This window comes from Lepidochelys kempii, chromosome 2 (genome assembly GCF_965140265.1).
Source record: "Lepidochelys kempii isolate rLepKem1 chromosome 2, rLepKem1.hap2, whole genome shotgun sequence".
Classification (NCBI taxonomy): Eukaryota; Metazoa; Chordata; order Testudines; family Cheloniidae; genus Lepidochelys; species Lepidochelys kempii.
Genome location: NC_133257.1, coordinates 230,605,786 through 230,625,231, shown reverse-complemented (window position 1 = coordinate 230,625,231; position 19,446 = coordinate 230,605,786). Strand labels below are relative to the sequence as shown.

The 19,446-nt window shown below is 42.4% G+C and overlaps 1 protein-coding gene and 1 long non-coding RNA gene across 4 annotated transcripts in view; one reads left to right on the top strand and one right to left on the bottom strand.

Moving 5' to 3' along the window:
- Positions 1-11,659, bottom strand: part of CACNB2 (calcium voltage-gated channel auxiliary subunit beta 2) — a 396,121-nt gene extending 384,462 nt beyond the window's left edge. The window contains exon 1 of one of the 3 annotated variants that reach the window (XM_073334164.1): positions 11,355-11,659. In XM_073334164.1, the coding sequence (XP_073190265.1) occupies positions 11,355-11,459 (105 nt within the window). In that variant the 5' untranslated portion in view covers positions 11,460-11,659. The remainder of the gene's footprint in view (positions 1-11,354) is intronic. The other 2 variants (XM_073334157.1, XM_073334158.1) reach the window with 2 other exon arrangements.
- LOC140907679 (uncharacterized) overlaps positions 11,125-19,446 on the top strand; it is a 55,472-nt gene continuing 47,150 nt past the window's right edge. Inside the window, exon 1 of the long non-coding RNA XR_012157575.1 lies at positions 11,125-11,350. This is a non-coding gene — a long non-coding RNA (uncharacterized lncRNA). The remainder of the gene's footprint in view (positions 11,351-19,446) is intronic.

Genomic DNA, 19,446 nt, shown 5'->3' with positions numbered 1-19,446 from the left:
CTTACACATGCATACTGGTTCCCTGAAAATTAATACTGTTTCATATATATGAACAATTATTTCTAAGTTATTAGGAGCTGAAGAGTGTTCATTTTTCCACAATGAAACCCTATGATTTTAACAAGATCCCTGCTGTGTCCAATGCACAGCAAGCCTGCATCCACAATACTTAATTCTCCAAAGTACATGACATAAACAGAATACATGGTTGATCACCAAAGGAAAAATACTGCACTAAATTGCATCTGGAAAAGTGGATCTAATGGCATCAAATTACTCAATCCACAACCAGAAAACCAGTCAGTGTGGACTGAAAATAAGGTGTAAATTTTTAACAGTGACAGTAATTAACCACTGGAATAATTTACCAAGAGTTGTGCTGGATTCTCCCTCACTATTTTTAAATCAAAATTGGATGTCTTTCTAAAATATATGTTCAGGTAATTATTTTGGGGAAAGTTCTATGGCCTGTGTTATATAGGAGGTGAGACTAGATGATCACTATGGTCCCTTCTGGCCTTTGAATCTATGGTAAATCGTAAATGCATATCTATGAACAATCAGCTACCATTCATTTGTATTTTACACCAAGGCAAAAAAGAGCAGCATGTGTAATGCTCTCAGTAGTAGCTGATCCCCAGCCTATAATGGAGAATACAGTGCTAGTCATTAAGACTTATATTAAAGAGTTAGAGGCAGAGCTCAAATTTTAAAAACAGACATGTTTGCCTCATTCAAAGACTCAAAGAAGGATTCAACAAGCAGAGTCACTAACGTTACTCCTAGGGGAATTCTGCATTATTGCATGTGTGCAGAATTCATGTTCCCCGCAGATTTCTGATGGGGAAACAAAGGGAAGCCGCACACAGAACACACCAAGTGATCTTTCCTCCCCCTGCAGCAAGATTCGAGACGAAGAGACTTAAATGTGCACATGCACTAGATAACAGAACCTAAGGAAAATTCAGGACATGCTGACCGAATACTACCACTCAGTTCAAGAACAATCCATTGCCACTGTAATCATCCCCACCAAATGGGGTTGTTCAGTGCTGCAGTATATCAAACCCTCTCTGATATTCAGTAGCATGTTAGCCATACCACGATTCAGAGGCAAGTACTGCAAGCACTTCAGTCAGTACGCAATATAGGTCTAGCACCTGGTGAGTTCCAGTAAGCACTCAGACACGCAGCTCAGACAAAAGCAATTGTTTAGTAAGGCAGGCAGAAAAGAAGGTCACAAATATCCCACATACAACAGCTTAAACTACAACAAAAGATAAACATCACAATTCCTCCTTAGTCCATAGGGGGGATTATGAAAGAGGATTAAGCCAACTCAGGCACAGTACCTGGAATGCCCCTAATAGGTGCAATAGGGTGTCAGTCAGTAGTTCCCAACATGCTAGAGTTCAATACCATAAAGATATCTCTTTGGGGGCTCCTCCATGCAGGTGTCCAGTTGCTGTGCAAACTGCTTTCCCTGAAGCAATGTTTAGGCTGAAAGCCTCACCCCACAGTCTCCTGTCCTTTTTACAAGTCGCTTGGAGGGATGCTGCTTCAGTGCCCCTGTTAGACCCCTTCAAGCCCCCCTTTATTCAGAAACCTGGATGCAGGGTCAAGCCTTTGCTCCTTCCCCACCGGCCTTGTGACAGCCTGCAATATGCTGTTGCCACTACTGCTGCTAACAACAGCCTCTCCCTTCTGGGGCGCTCTGCTTCTCATCAGTCTCCCAGATCCCAGGCTACCTCTGCTCTGCTGCTGCATCTCAAGAGGGCCAGCTCCCTTTCCACAACAGACACTTTAAAAGAGTTTCCACCACCCTCATCCTCTTAGCCAGGAGAGGGAACTGGGCCTGCTCTCCTCACTCAGACCAACCATCTCCCTAACTGCAAGGGAATCTTCTCCCTCCTGCTGACCTACTACATGCCAGAGGTGACAATGGAACATAGTGAGTCTGCTGCTCATCAGATTCATCCCACCATAGATTCAGACCTCTCTGCCTTCAGTCTGAGTGAAAGGAGTGTGTAACAGAGGCACTAGGTCTTAGGGCACATGTGCTCATCCCAGCAAGCCTCTTACGGACCTTGGGCCCTTTAAGACTGGGAGCTGTTGTTGGAGGTCTGAGCCTGCCTGCTCCCACTCATGTGCCCAATAGGAATTTTCATATAAGGCTTCCTGACTCAAACAGGAGAGCAGAAATGAGAGACCAAGCTCTGGGAAAGCCCGGAGCGAGGGGGGGGGAGAGTGCAGCGGAGAGGGGTGTGTCTCTGCACCTGTCAGATAGAAGGCCTGAGGGAGAGACACCAGCAGAGAGCAGGAAAACTATGGTGAAGCCTTAGCTAAGGAGGACTGTGGAGTCCTGAAGACAAGGTCTAAGACAAGACCCAAAGGGGCAGTGAGACTACCATTCAAAATGAAACCAGGAATATGACCTCTAGAAGGCAGTGAGCAGGCATTAAAGGAAAGTAGGGATTGAAATCACCAGAGAGCTTCAGATGGACCCAACAGTAGGGAAAATCTAAACAACAAGGGCAACAATTGATGGCATACCATATACAACTGAGAAACAAATGCCTCCAGTAGAGACTGGGCATTCAAAATAAGCCTACTGCTGACAAAGAGCAGGGTGATGCAGGCTGAACCCCTCAAAAGTTTGGGGAGGAATCAAAAGAGAAATAATTCTTGAAATCTGCCCTGTTTTATATTTAAGGCTATTAACATTTTTTTCTACCATGAAAGAATGCAACACTGGAAGGAGGTTACCACCTCCAGCCATCAGAGTGGAAAACACTGCCTCATGCTGGTGACCATGCTGGAAGCCTAAAAAGGGTAATTTGGTCTCACCTTCCCCTAATTCTAATCTATTTTATTCAAGCACTGCCATGTTGGAGCTGGCAGTTGAGGAATACTGACAGATGAGAATAAAACCTTCAATAGCTCCATAATAAGCAGTGATTAAATACAAACAATAATTCTATTAAATTAAGAGTAACAGGATCTCTTTGGCTATTAATTATGAAGTTAGTTTGTGAGTTAATATTAACAAATTAAGGCTTTGCAATAGAAGAATATATTTAAAGAATAGGTGAAATGGGGTATGTATATATGGGGTAAATTGACTCAGCTGTAACTGGTCAGTAGAAGGCAGGTTGAATCTGCTGCTGCTCTTCTGATTCCTCACTAGAGGGTGATATGTCAATGAAGAGGGGAAGATTCCATGGCAGATGGATGATGGGTGGAGACCTGAGAGAAAACAGTGAGGACAGCTGGTGACTGCTCAGGTGACTAAGCTGGGGTTCTGCCCCATGTGTGCCAGTGGATCTATCTTGCTTTAAGAATAACAAGATGCATGTACACATTTGTAGAGAATATTCACAAAGTGGAAAAACAAACAAATTACTCAATACTCATGCCACGACATCAATTTCTCTCCAACAATCGAAACTGAACTACTGCAAGGACCTGAAATCAAATGTGCTTAGCCTCGTGACAACATTACACATTCACACACACTCGGAATTCTTATATTAGAGGATAACCTAAGTATACAAATTAGAAACAAAAGCAAGAACTCCTGAAATGTGGAAGACAGAAGCTCCTTGAAATAGAAAGAAGGGAGCACGTATTGCCACAACAAAGACATCACAATATGGCTAGAAGTTTGAGGCTTTGTAAAAGGATATGAAAGAGATTAAGAAAAAAAGAAAACAAGGAAGAAGGAACTTGTTTTCATTTACAATTTGTCAAGCCACTAGGAAATTAATTGACAGATAACATAGAAGGAGGTAAAGAAAGAGCAAGATGAGAAGGAAATAATTAGGAAGAAACTCACTTCAGATAAGATATTTCCCCTCTCAGCAGGTTATTTCATAATTGCCAATTACAGGATTTAATGAACCTTCCTCTAAAAGTATCCCACTCTGGTCTCTGCTAGAGACAGGATAATGTACTAGATCAGTGGTTCTCACCCTATGGGCCACTTGCAGCCCAATCAGCACAGATCTGAGACCCATGTGACATTCTCAGGGCCACACAGGTAGCATTGGATACGGCCCACAATGGTAAATAGTTTGAGAACCACTGCACTAGATGAGACAGTATTCTGATCTGGTATGGCAATAGTGCTAGGGATTTAGTCTCTGGACTTCACACACAAACACAAAAAAAGATCAATTTGGAAGCAGAAGCTGAACTGTGGACTCATTAAAAAATAGGATCAGACAGATCAAGAAATTACCATGGAAGAATGGCAAAGCATTGACACTTGCTCTCTGTCTTTTACTATAAATAACCAGGTGGACCTATCTTCTTTAAAAATTACTTGATTGCTAAACTGATGTGTTCTCATTTATTTGGCTTTTTGTTTGTGAAAAGCTGATGAAATAGGAAGTCAAGGGAAAAAATAAGGGCCTGATTTTCACAGGTACTGAGCACCCCAAGCTCCCACTTATGGAGTTATGGGTGCTCATGACTAAGGCTAAGATTTTGACATGGTTGTTTTTAGTAAAAGTCATGGACAGGTCACTGGCAATAAACAAAAAATCATGGAAGCTGTGACCTGTCCGTGACTTTTCCTGCTGTGGCTCCATGATTTCCCCTGCCACGTATAGAGGTTGTAGCTGCTCTTTCAGTAAAAAAAAAAAAAATTAGACTTGTTCAGAAAACCAACATTTTTCCTGTGAGAAATTTCAGACAAAAAAAATAAGAACATAAGAATGGCCCTACTAGGTCAGACCAAAGGTCCATCTAGCCCAGTATCCTGTCTTCTGACAGTGGCCAGTGCCAGGTGCCCCAGAGGGAATGAACAGAACAGGTAATCTTCAAGTGATCCATTCCTGTCGCCCATTCCCAGCCTCTGGCAAACAGAGGCTAGCAAAACCATCTCTGCCCATTCTGGCTAATAACCATTGACCTATCCTCCATGAATTTATCTAGTTCTTTTTCAAACCCTTTTATAGCCTTGGCCTTCACAACATCTTCTGGCAAGGAGTTCCACAGGTTGACTGTGCATTGTGTGAAAAAAAACTTCCTTTTGTTTGTTTTAAACCTGCTGCCTATTAATTTAATTTGGTGTCCCCTAGTTCTTGTGTTATGAGAAGGAGTAAATAACACTTCCTTATTTACTTTCTCCACACCAGTCATGATTTTCTAGATCTCTATCATATCCCCCTTTAGTCGTCTCTTTTCCAAGCTAAAAGTACAAGTCTTATTAATCTCTCCTCATACCCCTAATAATTTTTGTTGCACTTTTCTGGACCTTTTCCAAGTCCAATATATCGTTTTTGAGATGGGGTGACCACATCTGCATGTGGTATTCAAGATCTGGGTGAACCATAGATTTATATAAAGGCAATATGATACTTTCTGTCTTATTTGCTTAATGATTCCCAACATTCTGTTTGCTTTTTTGACTGCCGCAGCACACTGAGTGGATGTTTTCAGAGAACTATCCACAATGACCTCCAAGATCTCTTTCTTGAGTGGTAACAGCTAATTTAGAACCCATAATTTTATATGTATAGTTGGAATTATGTTTTCCAATGTGCATTACTTTACCTTTACCAACATTGAATTTCATCTGCCATTTTGTTGCCCAGTCACCCAGTTTTGAGAGATGCTTTTGTAGCTCTTCGCAATCTGCCTGGGACCTAACTATCTTGAGTAGTTTTGTATCATCTACAAATTTTGCCACCTCACTGTTTACCCCTTTTTCCAGATAATTTATGAACATGTTGAATAGGACTGGGCCCAGTACAGACCCCTGGGAGACACTACTGACTATTTACCTTTCTCCATTCTGAAAACTGACCATTTATTTCTACCCTTTGTTTCCTATCTTTTAACCAATTACGAATCCATGAGAGAACCTTCCCTCTTATCCCATGACTGCTTACTTTGCTTAAGAGCCTTTGGTAAGGGACCTTGTCAAATGCTTTCCCTCAAAGAATTCTAGTAGATTGGTGAGGCATGATTTCCCTTTACAAAAACCATGTTGACTGTTCCCCAGCAAATTATGTTCATCTATGTGTCTGACAATTTTGTTCTTTACTGTAGTTTCAACCAGTTTGCCTGGAACTGAAGTCAGGTTTACTGGCCTGTAATTGCCAAGGTCACCCCTGGAGCCCTTTTTAAAAATTGGTGTCACATTAGCTATCCTCCAGTCATTTGGTACAGAAGCTGATTTAAATGATAGGTTACAGACGACATTTAGTAGTCCTGAAATTTCACATTTGAGTTCCTTCAGAACTCTTGGGTGAATACCATCTGGTCCTGGTGACTTATTACTGTTTGGTTTATCAATCTGTTCCAAAACCTCTAAAGACACATCAATCTGGGAGAGTTCCTCAGATTTGTCCCCTAAAAAGAATGGCTCAAGCTTGGGAATCTCCCTCAAATCCTCAACCGTGAAGACCAATGCAAAGAATTAATTTAGTTTCTCCGCAATGGCCTTATCGTCCTTGAGTGCTCCTTTAGCATCTTGATTGTCCAATGGCCCCATTGGTAGTTTAGCAGCCTTCCTGCTTCTGTTGTACTTAAAAAAATGTTTTGCTATTACTTTCTGAGTCTTTGGCTATCTGTTCTTCAAATTCTTTTTTGGACTTCCTAATTATATTTTTACACTTCATTTGCCAGAGTTTATGCTCCTTTCTATTTTCCTCATTAGGATTTAACTTCCACTTTTTAAAGGATGCCATTTTTCCTCTAACTGCTTCTTTTACTTTGTTGTTTAGCCACGGTGGCTCTTTTTTGGTTCTCTTCCTATGCTTTTTAATTTGGGCTATACATTTACACTCTATTACAGTGTCTTTAAAAAGCTTCCATGCGCCTTGCAGGGATTTTATTTTTGGCACTATACCTTTTAATTTCTGTTTAACTAACCTCCTCATTTTTGTGTAGATCCCCTTTCTGAAATTAAATGCGACAGTGTTGGACCACTGTGGTGTTTTCCCTGCCACAGGGATGTTAAATTTAATTATATTATGGTCACTGTTCCCTCTAAGCTGTGCGCATGTGCACACGCACACAGATCCTAAACCCCGCGCACACAGCGAAACACCGCGCTCACAAAAATTTGCACAGAAGCACAACAATTTGCACAGAAGAAATTTTTTGCACACCTGGCCTGTCAAAAATTAGAGGAACATTGATTATGGTCACTATTATCAAGCAGTCCAGCTGTATTCACCTCTTGGACCATATGCTGTGCTTCACTGAGGACTAAATCAAGAATTGCCTCTCCTCTTGTGGGTTCCAGGTCTAGCTGCTCCAATAAGCAGTCATTTAAGGTGTCAAGAAACTGTATCTCTGCATCCCTGCCTGAGGTGATATCTACCCAGTCAATATGGGAATAGTTGAAATCCCCCATTATTATTGAGTTTTTTCTTTTAATAGCCTCTCTAATCGCCCTGAGCGTTTCAAAGTCACTATCACCATCCTGGTCACGTGGTCTGTAATATATTCTTATATTCTTATAATTTAGGTATGGAATTACTAGCTGTAGAGATACTATGATACAGTCTGGTTCATTTAAGATTTTTACTTCATTTGATTCTATGCTTTCTTTCGCATATAGTGCCCCTCCCCCACCAGCTTGACCTGTTCTGTCCTTCCGATACATTTTGTACCCTGGTATTACTGTGTCCCATTGATTATCCTCATTCCACCAAGTTTCTGTGATACCTATTATATCAATATCCTCATTTAATACAAGGCACTCTAGTTCACCCATCTTATTATTTAGACTTCTAACATTGGTGTATAAGCACTTAAAAAACTTGTCACTTTTTAGCTGCCTGCCATTACATGATATAATTGAATGGAACTTTTCTTCTTTTGACTGTCTCTCATCAAATCCTACCTGTATTTTATCATCTTCCATCCTCTCCTCCTTATTAGGACATACAGAATCGCCATTTATAGATTGGAGACCTAAACTTTTATCTAAAATCTTATCTACACTAGGATCAGAGTGTGCTAGTTATTACTATGTTTAATATTTATTTTAAAGTAGCACTCTCCCAGAAGTCCCAGTCAGAATCAGAGCTCCTTTATGGTTGTTTGTGTTTGCACAGCACCTAAGACATATCATGCTATTTGGGACAGGGACTAGCAGGTTTCAAGCATAATTTCCTTGATCAATGTCTCCAGGGACAAACCACGTTGGAAAACCATAATATAAAACCTTGCAACAGATTAACTACAGAGGATGTCGGTGGCTCAACAATATGGAAACAAACTATTAAGTATAATTGTTCCTTAAACTGCTATAGCATGGTTTGGCCAGCCTTTGTTGATCCACGATACAGAACATGATATATAACCAAAAAAAAAAATATATGCCTAGCATAGGTAGAATCCTAGGATAGGACACAGTTTTGAATCTGGTTACAAAGTTTGGTCACATCCATACAGGTCAAGCTAAGTTGTAGAATGGTATTTTCTAAAGCACTTCAAGGAGTGACACTGCTGCATAAAATTTGAATGGTTCTCTGACCTCACCACTGGGAATATTGGCATGGAATACTTCTAGTAGTATCACAAAATATGATAGTCCCAAGTACCTTAAACGTGTGGGTAAATGGGCATTACTAGAATATATGTAGTACAGTAAGTGATGGATCACATATCCTACATTCAGCCTCTTTCTCACTGTGATTACTTATAATAGCTTAATTTTTACTTAAAAAATCAAGTTTTTACTGTATTAATTTTTTAGAAATAATGGAAAAAAGGATAATGGTCTCTCAATGCAATAAAATGCTAAGGAATTAATTGAATATTAATATTCAGACAAAGAGGTGTTCTATTCCAATAATGTTCTTTGATACAAAAGGATTACATATGATTAGTATACTTGCCTAAAGGCAATGATGGACTTTGGTACAGAGAAGTGCAATTTGCTCCTTGCATTTACTCAAAAGCTTCACTATCTTTACCACACACACACACACACACACAAGCCACCATTTGTGCTCTAGCCATTCAGAAACCAATTATATAAAACAGAATACAAGTACTGTACTGTACCCGAGAGACAAATAATGCAGGGTGTTGTTGGTGAACTAGCTGTTCACCTCCAAAGAGAGATTCTTTTATGCCTAGTTAAGACCACAGATCAGAATGAATTTTGTGACCAATAATGGACATTTGTCCACATCAGAAAACCACTACAGAATTTGGTACAGTTGTCAGTCTCTGCTCAGGATAGGGCAGAGACCAGAAGAACAGAAGTATCTGTAGGTCAGGAATTAGGTGCCAGGGCACCACTGTGTGGGAAGGCTTGCAAAGCATATGCCTACACTGCTACATTTCTGACTGTAGTTTCAGAAGTAGGGCCCTACCAAATTCACAGTCCATTTTGGTCAACTTCATTGTCAGAGGATTTTAAAAATCATAAATTCTGTGATTTCAGCTATTTAAATCTGAAATTTCACAGTGTTGTAATTGTAGGGGTCCTGACCCAAAAAGTAGTTATGGGGGGTTTGCAAGGTTATAGTAGTGGGGTTGCAGTACTGCTACCCTTATTTCTGTGCTGCTACTGGCAGGGCACTGCCTTCAGATCTGGGCGCCCAGCCAACAGCCGCCGCTCTCCGGCTACCCAGCTCTGAAGGAAGTGGAGAAGTAAAGGTAGCAATACCATGACCCCCCTAAAATAACCTTGTGACCCCTCTGCAACTTCCTTTTGGGTCAGGACCCCCAATCTGAGAAATGCTGGTCTCCCCGGTGAAATCTGTATAGTACAGAGTAAGAGCACACAAAAGACCTACATTTCACAGGGGGAGACCAGATTTCCCGGTCCGTGATGTGTATTTCATGGCCATGGATTTGGTAGGGCCCTATTCATAAGCAAAAAGAAAAAAATATACACTTTTTCTTCTTTTTTTTAACATGGACTGGTTTCTCAATAGCTGAATTGTTATTCATTTTTAATGATCTCCAATAAAGGTCAATTAGACAGACTGACACCATTTTCATGTGACAACATTTCTAATCCAACATTTTTGTGATACTTAATGGACCGCCTTTTCAACTAAAATAAAGGATCAGAAACAGTTTTGACAACAACAGAAAGGTATCACCCCAAAGAGAACCAGAGTGTTCATTATTTCAAATGCACACAATCAGATATTAGCACACACTGGGTTTAAAAATAGCAAAATGAATCTATGCAGACATGTAAGGTAAAGCGAAGAGAGATATTATACAACATTAACATACTAAACCAAAGCTTTATCTCAAAATGCAATATCTTCAATAGATGTAAAAAGAAAAGGAGTACTTGTGGCAGTGAGCTATAGTTCACAAAAGCTTACGCTCAAATAAATTGGTTAGTCTCTAAAGGTGCCACAAGTCCTCCTTTTCTTTTTGCGAATACAGACTAACACGGCTGTTACTCTGAAACCTTTCAATAGATGTGTTAACCTCCATTTCTCTATCTCAAACATGCACACTCTGCATACAATATATATTTTACTTTAACAGCATCCTTGCGGGGGGACAAGATGGTACACCCAGCTTCCCAATTTTATTCTAGAAGCTAGAATCTGTAAGGTCAGGAACATCTTTATCCCAGCCGAGGTCCTTACTCCTGCTGCTTTATATGGCATAAATTCTGTCTTCTCCTATAAAGCGGGGTTCCTAATCTATGGACACATATTGTATGTGAGCGGGGAGACAGGCTGTAGAGTAATATTGTAAGCAACATGTATGTCGCACCAGATACAACAGGTTGTTAGAGATGGGGAAATAACCCTTTGCTTTAGAAAGGAAGGCACTGAACAACAGTCATAGTACTGTGTTCTTACATTCATCTGTACTCTTTAGAAAATGACAAGGTTTACAAAATATCTATTTCACTGAACACTTCCTTGCATGAATATCTTTTAATTAAATTGCATTTTAAGGGGGGGGGGGACGGATCTCAGATCTCTTCTAAGAGCTATCAAACTTCCCTTCTAAATGGGAATTGAAGCTGGAGGGTAAGGAGTTTGGGAAATCCAGCTGTTCCTCTCCTAATCTCCTTGAGGCTTTCTGTTAGCTCAGAAGGGTTGGGACCTCCTATGGCTCGTCTAAAGCGTTTCTTTGCAGCAAGGACTCTGTTCTGAGGGTGAAGGATGGATGTTCTAGCGCAGACGGCCACGCTTACGAGCTAGGGGATCGGATTAGCTTTGCACATCTGTCCCTGCGGGGACTGGGGAGAGTGCCCCCCGAGCTCCCCCTGCCCCTTATTACAGCAGGGTCCTGAGCGGGGAGGAAGACGGAAGCCAGAGACGAGCTGAAGGGACCCGGCAGACACCGAAGGCACAGCCAGGGACCCCAGGCCCGGAAAAGCCCCTCACCCCACCAGGTACCTGCGCGGCGGTTGCGGCGGGTGGGGGGTTGTCCAGCAGCTCCATCTGCAGCTCCTGCGCCGCCGCCGGAGTGGGAGGCGATTTGGACATGTCGCTTTGGACCATTGGCGAAAAGTACCAGCCGGCTTCGCCCCACGCAAGCCCCGCAGTGAATCAGTGCAGAGCCCCGCGCCGGCACCGCCCGCTGCCTGCCCTCAGCGCCGTGCCATCGGGAAGCCCTCAGCGCCGGGCGGGGAGCAGGAAGAGGCGGCGGCCGCCGGGAGGGGGCGAAGGGAGGGAGGGTCGCTGGGACTCCGCGCGGCTGCCCCGCTCGCCTCGCCCGAGCTGCGGCGGGAGACTGGGGCGCGGGGAGCGGGGAGCGGGCACCGCCGCCGCCAGGCTGAGGGGGAGGAGACGGGGAGGCGCGCTGGGACCGGCAAGGACCGTCTCCCACCCACGCGAGCTCCCCGGCAAGGGGCGAGCCGCGCCGAGCGGCCGCGGGAGGCTGGCTGCAAAGGCGGCGCCCGGCGGGCCATCACTGACCCCCCCTTCCCCCCCGCCGCCAGCCAAGTTTCTCTTGACGGGTTGGGGGCGGGGGGCTTAACACTGAGGCCGATGAGGCAGGTTGGTAAGGGCTGGATGCAGCCCAGTCCCCGGCACACCCAGCCACATCTGTCACCTCCCACGGGCTGGAGACTTTCTAAAGTGGCTGCGAAGCCGGGGCAAACTTGGGCTGCGGGACAGATGCGGCACCTCGCTGCGACCGGGGCTTCCTTTTATGGGCATTGCTGAAGTGCAGCCCCTGTGCCCCACACTGCACGGGACGTGGGAGCCCCTCTCCCAAAGAGTTTGCGGCCTGGACACGACTGTTGTCAAAAGAAAAAACAACGGATGCAATTAAAACATTCCTTATATTTCTATCCTCTGTAAATGATAGCACAGATCACTTCCTAAACGCCACGAGACCCAAAGGTCGAGTTTCCTTTGGCGTATGCCACAGCTTGGCCATTGCTGCATTCGCGAGGCGAGTGTCCTCAGTTTCCCGGGATCCCCCATCTCCTGTTTAACGTTATTCGCGAACATGTTCCCTCTATTGAAGTGGAATACGAATGACCAAATACATTTTCAACTTTTTGTATAAAGGCAGCTAATGAACGCACAGTATGCCCTCCTCCTTTCCCCCACCAACTAAACTTATACATATCTAAGCAGACCTGGATGATGATGCAGGACCCTTGGTGGCATATTCCATCTCTAGACAGCTATACAGTTGAAAGTACGACAAAGGAAGATCAGGGAGTATTTGCTGTTTGTAGGTGATGTAAACTATAGGAAGATAACTCCTCCCCCACAGTGATACTGATTTTATGAGGCAACTGGCATCTCAGACCACGTCTACACTAGAAAAGTTTGCCACTAGAACTATGTTATGGTAACATAACATAACATATGCATAACTATGTTATGTTATGCATATGTTGCATAACTATGTTATGCTATGTTGCTAACGCCTGTGCACATCTGGCTGCTTTTGCTGGTGCTGTGCATCCTCACTACCAGAGGTTGTATCTGGCATGTCAAAGTTCATGGCAACTGCACCTGCATTCCCCCTCCATGGTCTACCAAGGGCACTCACTCCAGGCTTCCAGCTCTCTTACCTCTTTTGGGAAGAGACTTGCATTTCTCTCCCTCCTGACCAGGGTTTTTTCGAAAGCACACAATTCCTACATCACCTTCACTATGATATTTCCAGCAATCCAGACTGCCTAAACAGGCCACATTTGTGCTTAGCTTTCTTGCCAAAGGCTCATGAATAATGAATTGCCAGCAGTTATAACTTACTACACAGCCCTTTATAAGCAAGTACATTTATTCTCAAGGTGAAAGCATTATAGAGAAAACTTATTAAAAACAATAAGCGAACCTACATGCACGTTAATAAGCTTACCAGAGATCACACACACCCTGACAACTCCAACAAGGACTCTGCTCTGGTAGGAGTCAGTCCTTGAAACTCTACCAAGAGGTTTTTCTGTAGTTACAAGTTCATAACAGCCTCAGCTCAGAACAAGCACAGTCACAAATAGTTCTGTCTTTTATGCTTCTTGGGCCTTTGATCGTCAGGAACAGTTAATTGGCAGATAATGGTCTTCTCCTTAGAGTGTAGCTTCAAAAGGCTGGGTTTTTGCATAACCCAAGGTGCGAATTTGCATTCACCTCCACCTAAAAATTCCCCAGGTGGACACTCAAATACTGTTTGTCCCAAAAGTCCACTCTTGTCTGGCACTTTGTTCAGTATAGTCCTTTGAAATTCATAACACTCCCCACGATTCACAACCCAACCACCCCCTAGAGAAGTTATGTGCAGTTCTAGCCCACAATAACACAACTTTTGCATTTAATACAATGGACTCCCAAGATATTTAAACTTAATTCAGTAAGATTGTTCTATTGTAGGAAATTGCCATATCTGTCACAAGGTAGAAGACATGGTACACTGTGGCTAAGCATCCCCATGTCTGCTGAGGCACAGTCCAGCTCAATGCCTTGTGGGACCTTTAATTCTCTGGATGCAGTGCTGGTATCCCACAATGCACTGCATCCAGGGAATTATGAGAGCCCATGATTCCCTTTCCTCCATCCCATAATTTTATTTTTTTTAAAGTTCACAGAATTCCTCATGTCACTGTTCTCACTCTGCCATCTCACCAGCAGAAATATGGATGCTACATACGTCAGAGGATGGGGAAAGGAAAAGATTTGGAGTGGGACAACCTATACACCAACAACACACATGAACTCTATCAGGGATGATCAGGTTTCTCACTATAGTGGTGCTGAAATCACCAAGATTAATAAAATTATTGGTGATTTCATTTACCATGTATATGATGATTCTTATGGACTGACTCCAAATTTTATGTCTGCCATGATAATGGTTGATGTCTGCAACTCCCTGCAGTAATCTGTGCATAAGGCTGGGCATACTCTGGATCCAGCTTTTGGGACAGAAGTGGAAATTGGAGGGATAGAAATGACCGCTGTCATGTGCCTGCCATTGTCTCCTGTGGTTTGAGGTTTGGGGTATACCTGTCCTGACTGGATGAGTGATCTTTTTTGATAGAACTAGTGAGGTTCCAGACAGACAACACAATGGATAAGGCGGCAGTGGCACTGGAAGGATTGCAAAAGTGCAGGGATGGTTCATCATCATTGGCCTGGCCACCCCTCAGTCATGACAGAGGGGCAGCTGGGCCAAATTTGAATCAGTGCCATTGTGATGTGGTGCATGGAGGTGCATTGCCACTCAAAAGTGGTCTGAATGCCCTGCTTCCTTGATGAGGGCGCAACTGAGCCAAGAGAAGGAGCTCCGCCATCATCATACCCAGCTTTTTTCAGGGGCCAAGGTAGGGCCTGGATCCCTCATTGTGCCCCTGCCAACTTGAGCTTTTCAAAAGTGGGGGTTGTAATGAAATGCTAAACTATAGTATCCTGTTCAGCCACTTATTTAAATGAACCACAGCCATACCTTCAGAGCACTAATGGATCTTATGATGAACACATCTGGTGTGTATAAGCAAGCTCTGTGACCAGTCCATAACTGATGCAGAAGTACATGACATGGTGTCAGGAGTGAACTAAGAACAGAAACAAAAGGAAAACAGCAACAAAGGTTGCAGTTGGAAGGAAAACAGCAACAAAGACTGCAAGATCTAGCAACATGCAATGATTCAATGCCCCAGAGAACTTCAGCTTTGACAAACCTTTGCAATGGACAGACTGGAAACAGAATTTTGCAAGATTTTGAATTGCAAACAAACTCCACAGAGAAGCTGGAGATATACAAGTATCTTCTTTAATTTATGAGATACGGAAGCAGGCAGAGAATATCTTTAAATCCCGTGACCTTACTGAAAACAGCCACAGAACTGACTCTGAAAGGGTTCTATGTTTGGGGCATACCTTATACATCAGAGAAATGTGGTTTATGAAAGAGCATGTTTATATCACAAAATTATGTTTTATAAGAGCTCTGCATACAATGGCTGAAAGCTGTGATTTGGGGAATGCAACACATGAAAATATTACAGACAGGCTGGTTAGTGGGTTAACAGATAAAATCCACAGCTGTCTAGAGAGCAAAGCAGTCTGAACTGGTGAAATAGCAAAACCTAAAGCAACTTGACAGACTTGAAAAATCTGCAACTAGCTTAGAAACTGTAAACAGACACTGTGTGTGTGAAAAGACATCATCATAAAATCCCTGAGGCAAGGAGAGAGGACTCCCAGGCTGAGAGGGACAAATTGCAGTCTACATGCACAAGGTGTGGGGAATCATATCCCAAGAGATGGTGCATGTCCAGCCAGAGATGCATGGTGTAATAAATGCATGAAATGTGGACATTTTGAAGCTTTTTGCCACACTAAAGCAGTCAGGGAGTTGACTGATATTACTGACAATCAGGAGTCATTGTTTTGGGGATCTATAGCATGTGAGGCCACAGAACCTGCTTGGAAAGTAAAATTGAATATTCATGGCAAGACTACTGACTTTAAAATTGACTCAGGAGTTGACATCACAGTCATCTCAGAAGGGGCTAACAATCACATTCAGTCTCCACCCCCTCAAGAGTGGAAATCACCTGACACAACTCCAATTTTCCCAGCAGATATTCTGAACTTTATGGGCCAGTTCACTACACAGAAACAACTTATAAAGATAAAAGCTGTGCATTCACAGGATCAAAGCCTAACAACCTTCTCAGTCACAGTGTGGCAGCCATGATGGGCCTAATGAGAAAGGTGGAAGAACTTGATGTAGGATTTGATGGTATTGGACTTTTGAAAGGAGATCCAGTACAAATCAACTTCAGACAATACTGAACCATACAGTGTACAAACACTCCTACCAGAGAGACGTTGGAAGAGGCTACCTGCAGTTTTATGAGAATTCAGAGGACATAATTACCTGGTCATAGTGGAATATTTTTCCAGGTATATAGAAATAATGTACTTAAAAGACATAACATGTCATGTTATTGAGAAACATGTCACTTTCGCTCACTTCTGTATTCTAGAACAACTAGTGACAGAAAACAGACCACAATTCGCTGTGGCAGAATTTAATTAATTCTGAACAAAATATGATTTTGATCCTATTACTAGCAGCTCACATTACCCAGAAGTGAATGGAGAGGCTGGGAGAGCAGTATAGACAGCCAAGAAAATCCTACAGCAGGAAGATCCATTCTTTGCTCTTGAGTTACAGATCAACACCAATAGTTACTACTGGATATAGTCCAGAACAACTCCTGATGCTAAGACAACTCAGAACTGCTGTTCCAACTTTGGAAACGAATCTATTTGCAAAGTGTCCAGATATGAAAAGAGTAGCCAAACTGGATAAAAGGACAAAAAGAGCCTATGAATGCTTTTATAGTAGATACCACTCAAAGAACTGCTGGGTCTAGAACCTGGTGACCAAGATTGTATCCAACTGGATGGAAAAAAAAGGATGGACAACTCCAGCTCTCCTAAAGAAAAATAATTCGGCACCCAGATCATATGTGATCAAGACCTACAGAAGGTTCAGCAGAAATCATTGACATCACCAGTTTGTTCCTCAGAAAGAACAACTGACAGAGCAAACTCTAACGGTGACAGATGTGGAACACAAAGAAGATGACTCAAGTATTCCAAACTGAGCACAGCCAGTCATTGCAACTAATGGACAGCCATATTAGCAAGTTGTTATATGTTCAGATTGTGTAATTAGAAAACAGTACAATTTAGAGACACTTAATAGACTGATATGTACTGAATTTCAAAGATGGTGTGAAAGTATAAATATTATAAATGGTAGGAATGTAGAACTTAAAGGGGGAGATGTAATGGAATGCTAAACTTAATTATACTCTTCAGCCACTAGGTGGCACTGTGTGTAAAATACTTTATTTAAATACACCTCAGTCATATCTTGCAGAGTGTTAAAGGATCTTAGTGATGAATACATCTGGCGTGTATAAGCAACCTCTTTGACCAGTCCATATCTGGTACAAAAGTACATGATGGGGACACTGTCCCCGTTTAAAAAATAAAGAACAATGGCCCTGTGTCTCCCAATCTCTGGTGTCCATGAAGGTTGTTGCTCAAACTGCCCACTTAAAAGATCCTATTAAACCATCAATAAGGCATTTAGTTTTAGACAATGAAAAGCACCCCACAAAAACTCCAAGCACCCTAAAACTTCCTTAAATTATAGATACAATGATAATCAACCAGCAGGATGAAAATAATCATATATAGGAAATAAATCAACTCAGCTAACAAATCAAAGGAGCAGAAAAGCCCTTTCACCCTCCAAGAATAAACATTCAACTTTTCCCGCAAGTCCTATCAAACAATTAACAATCTTGTGCTCTCTGTGAGTCATACTGTGATCCCTAAACACCCTCTCTGTAGGCTTGGTCCTTATAGGTTACCCCCTTGGTTCAGTGCTCGTAGAGAATTGTCTTGCTGGGTACAGCTGCTTGTGGCGTACAGATTTAAGACTGTTGCTTTTGCTCTATCTATGCAGGAAGTGAAGATACGTCTCTTTGCTTCTATCTTTGCACCTGCACAGTTGCACTGTTCTGAATGATTGGGAGTTTAGTGAACCTTACTGCATCTATGTCACTGTGGAGTCAGATTTTTTACACTTTGAAGAAAATTCATGTTACTCTGTAGAAAAAGTAGCTAGGAGCTGGACTGAGTTGTCTACTGCAGGGGAAATAGAACAGTGGTTTTGGGGAAAAAACACTGTGTATTTCTGTTTCATCCAGTATTGGTCAATGAAGAAGTGAAGAGGTTGAGGTGGCTTCAAGCTACAATCTGTGAGGAAGTGTAACCATCATTTGTAACACAAGTGCACAGCTTAGGTATGCTGTTAGATCCTGGACTGCTTCTAGATGCTCTGGTAGTGGGTATGATCAAGAGCATTTCTTTACCTATATGCTTGGTGAGAAGAATTCATCCTTTCCCCTCCAGTGCAAACCTTGCCACAATTATCTATTCATTTTTCATTCCAGATTAGATTTCTGCAATAGAGCTCCCCTTGAGACCATTGTGAAAACGAAACTAGATTACCACATTCTACTTATTAAGTGGAGTTTCATAGCAGAAGCACCTTACATCAGTCCTCCAAGATCTATACTGGCTGCCACAGATTTTTCAGATGCATAGAAGATGTTGGCTTTCAGTAAAGCCTTTATAGGTTTGTTGTTCTGATTAGCTGAGAAATAGCCTCTCTCCCCATACCATAATACTCTCATGGAGATAAATAGAGGTGCTTGAGCTAAAGCATCTTCCCTACAAACTGGAGGTAGTTCCTGGCAGGACATTCTGTATGAGGGATTCTTGACATTGGAATGCTGTTTTCCCCGTTGAAAGAAAGTTTCTCGGAAGCATGATGCAGTGGGGAAGTTATGACTTAATCTGGGTGAATGGTGCATGAATAATTTACTCAATTAATTTCCCCCCTTTTTTGTGTGCATTAACTGTCCAGGAACAGAACGCTATAAACTTAAATTTATTTTTCAGAATGATTCAGCCGAAAAGTTCTGCAGGTTATTTTTAGCTTGTGCTCATTTGCTGGTAGTTTATTGCAAATATTTTATATTTGAAATCTGAGCTGTTTGATTGGACAAACCGGTCACACTTTATGCTTGGAATGGATTAACATAGTTCTCAGAATCCGATTCCCATACAAACACTTATGGGTTATGGATTTGAAATATGGCCCCAGGACTTTCTTTTACTGGCAGTGGTGGAGGGAGTGGACAGGCCTGTAAAAGTAATTAAAGCTCCCTTTCCCACCTACCAAACTTCAGCCATTTTTGAGATCTCTAACCATGCTAAAATTGGTGCTTTCAGTATTGAAGATATTTTCAGACCTTTTGATTATCTTGGATCACTTAAATGGTTTCTTTTTAAATATTTCAGACTTGCCATGGGCTCAGGACTGATCCAGCAAGTGCTCACATTGCAACTCCCAGCCTTGATGGAAGTTTCAAGTGTGCACTACTGCCAGAAAAAGTCCTGAGTCTTCAAAGACTTAAAGCCTTTTACATGGTTA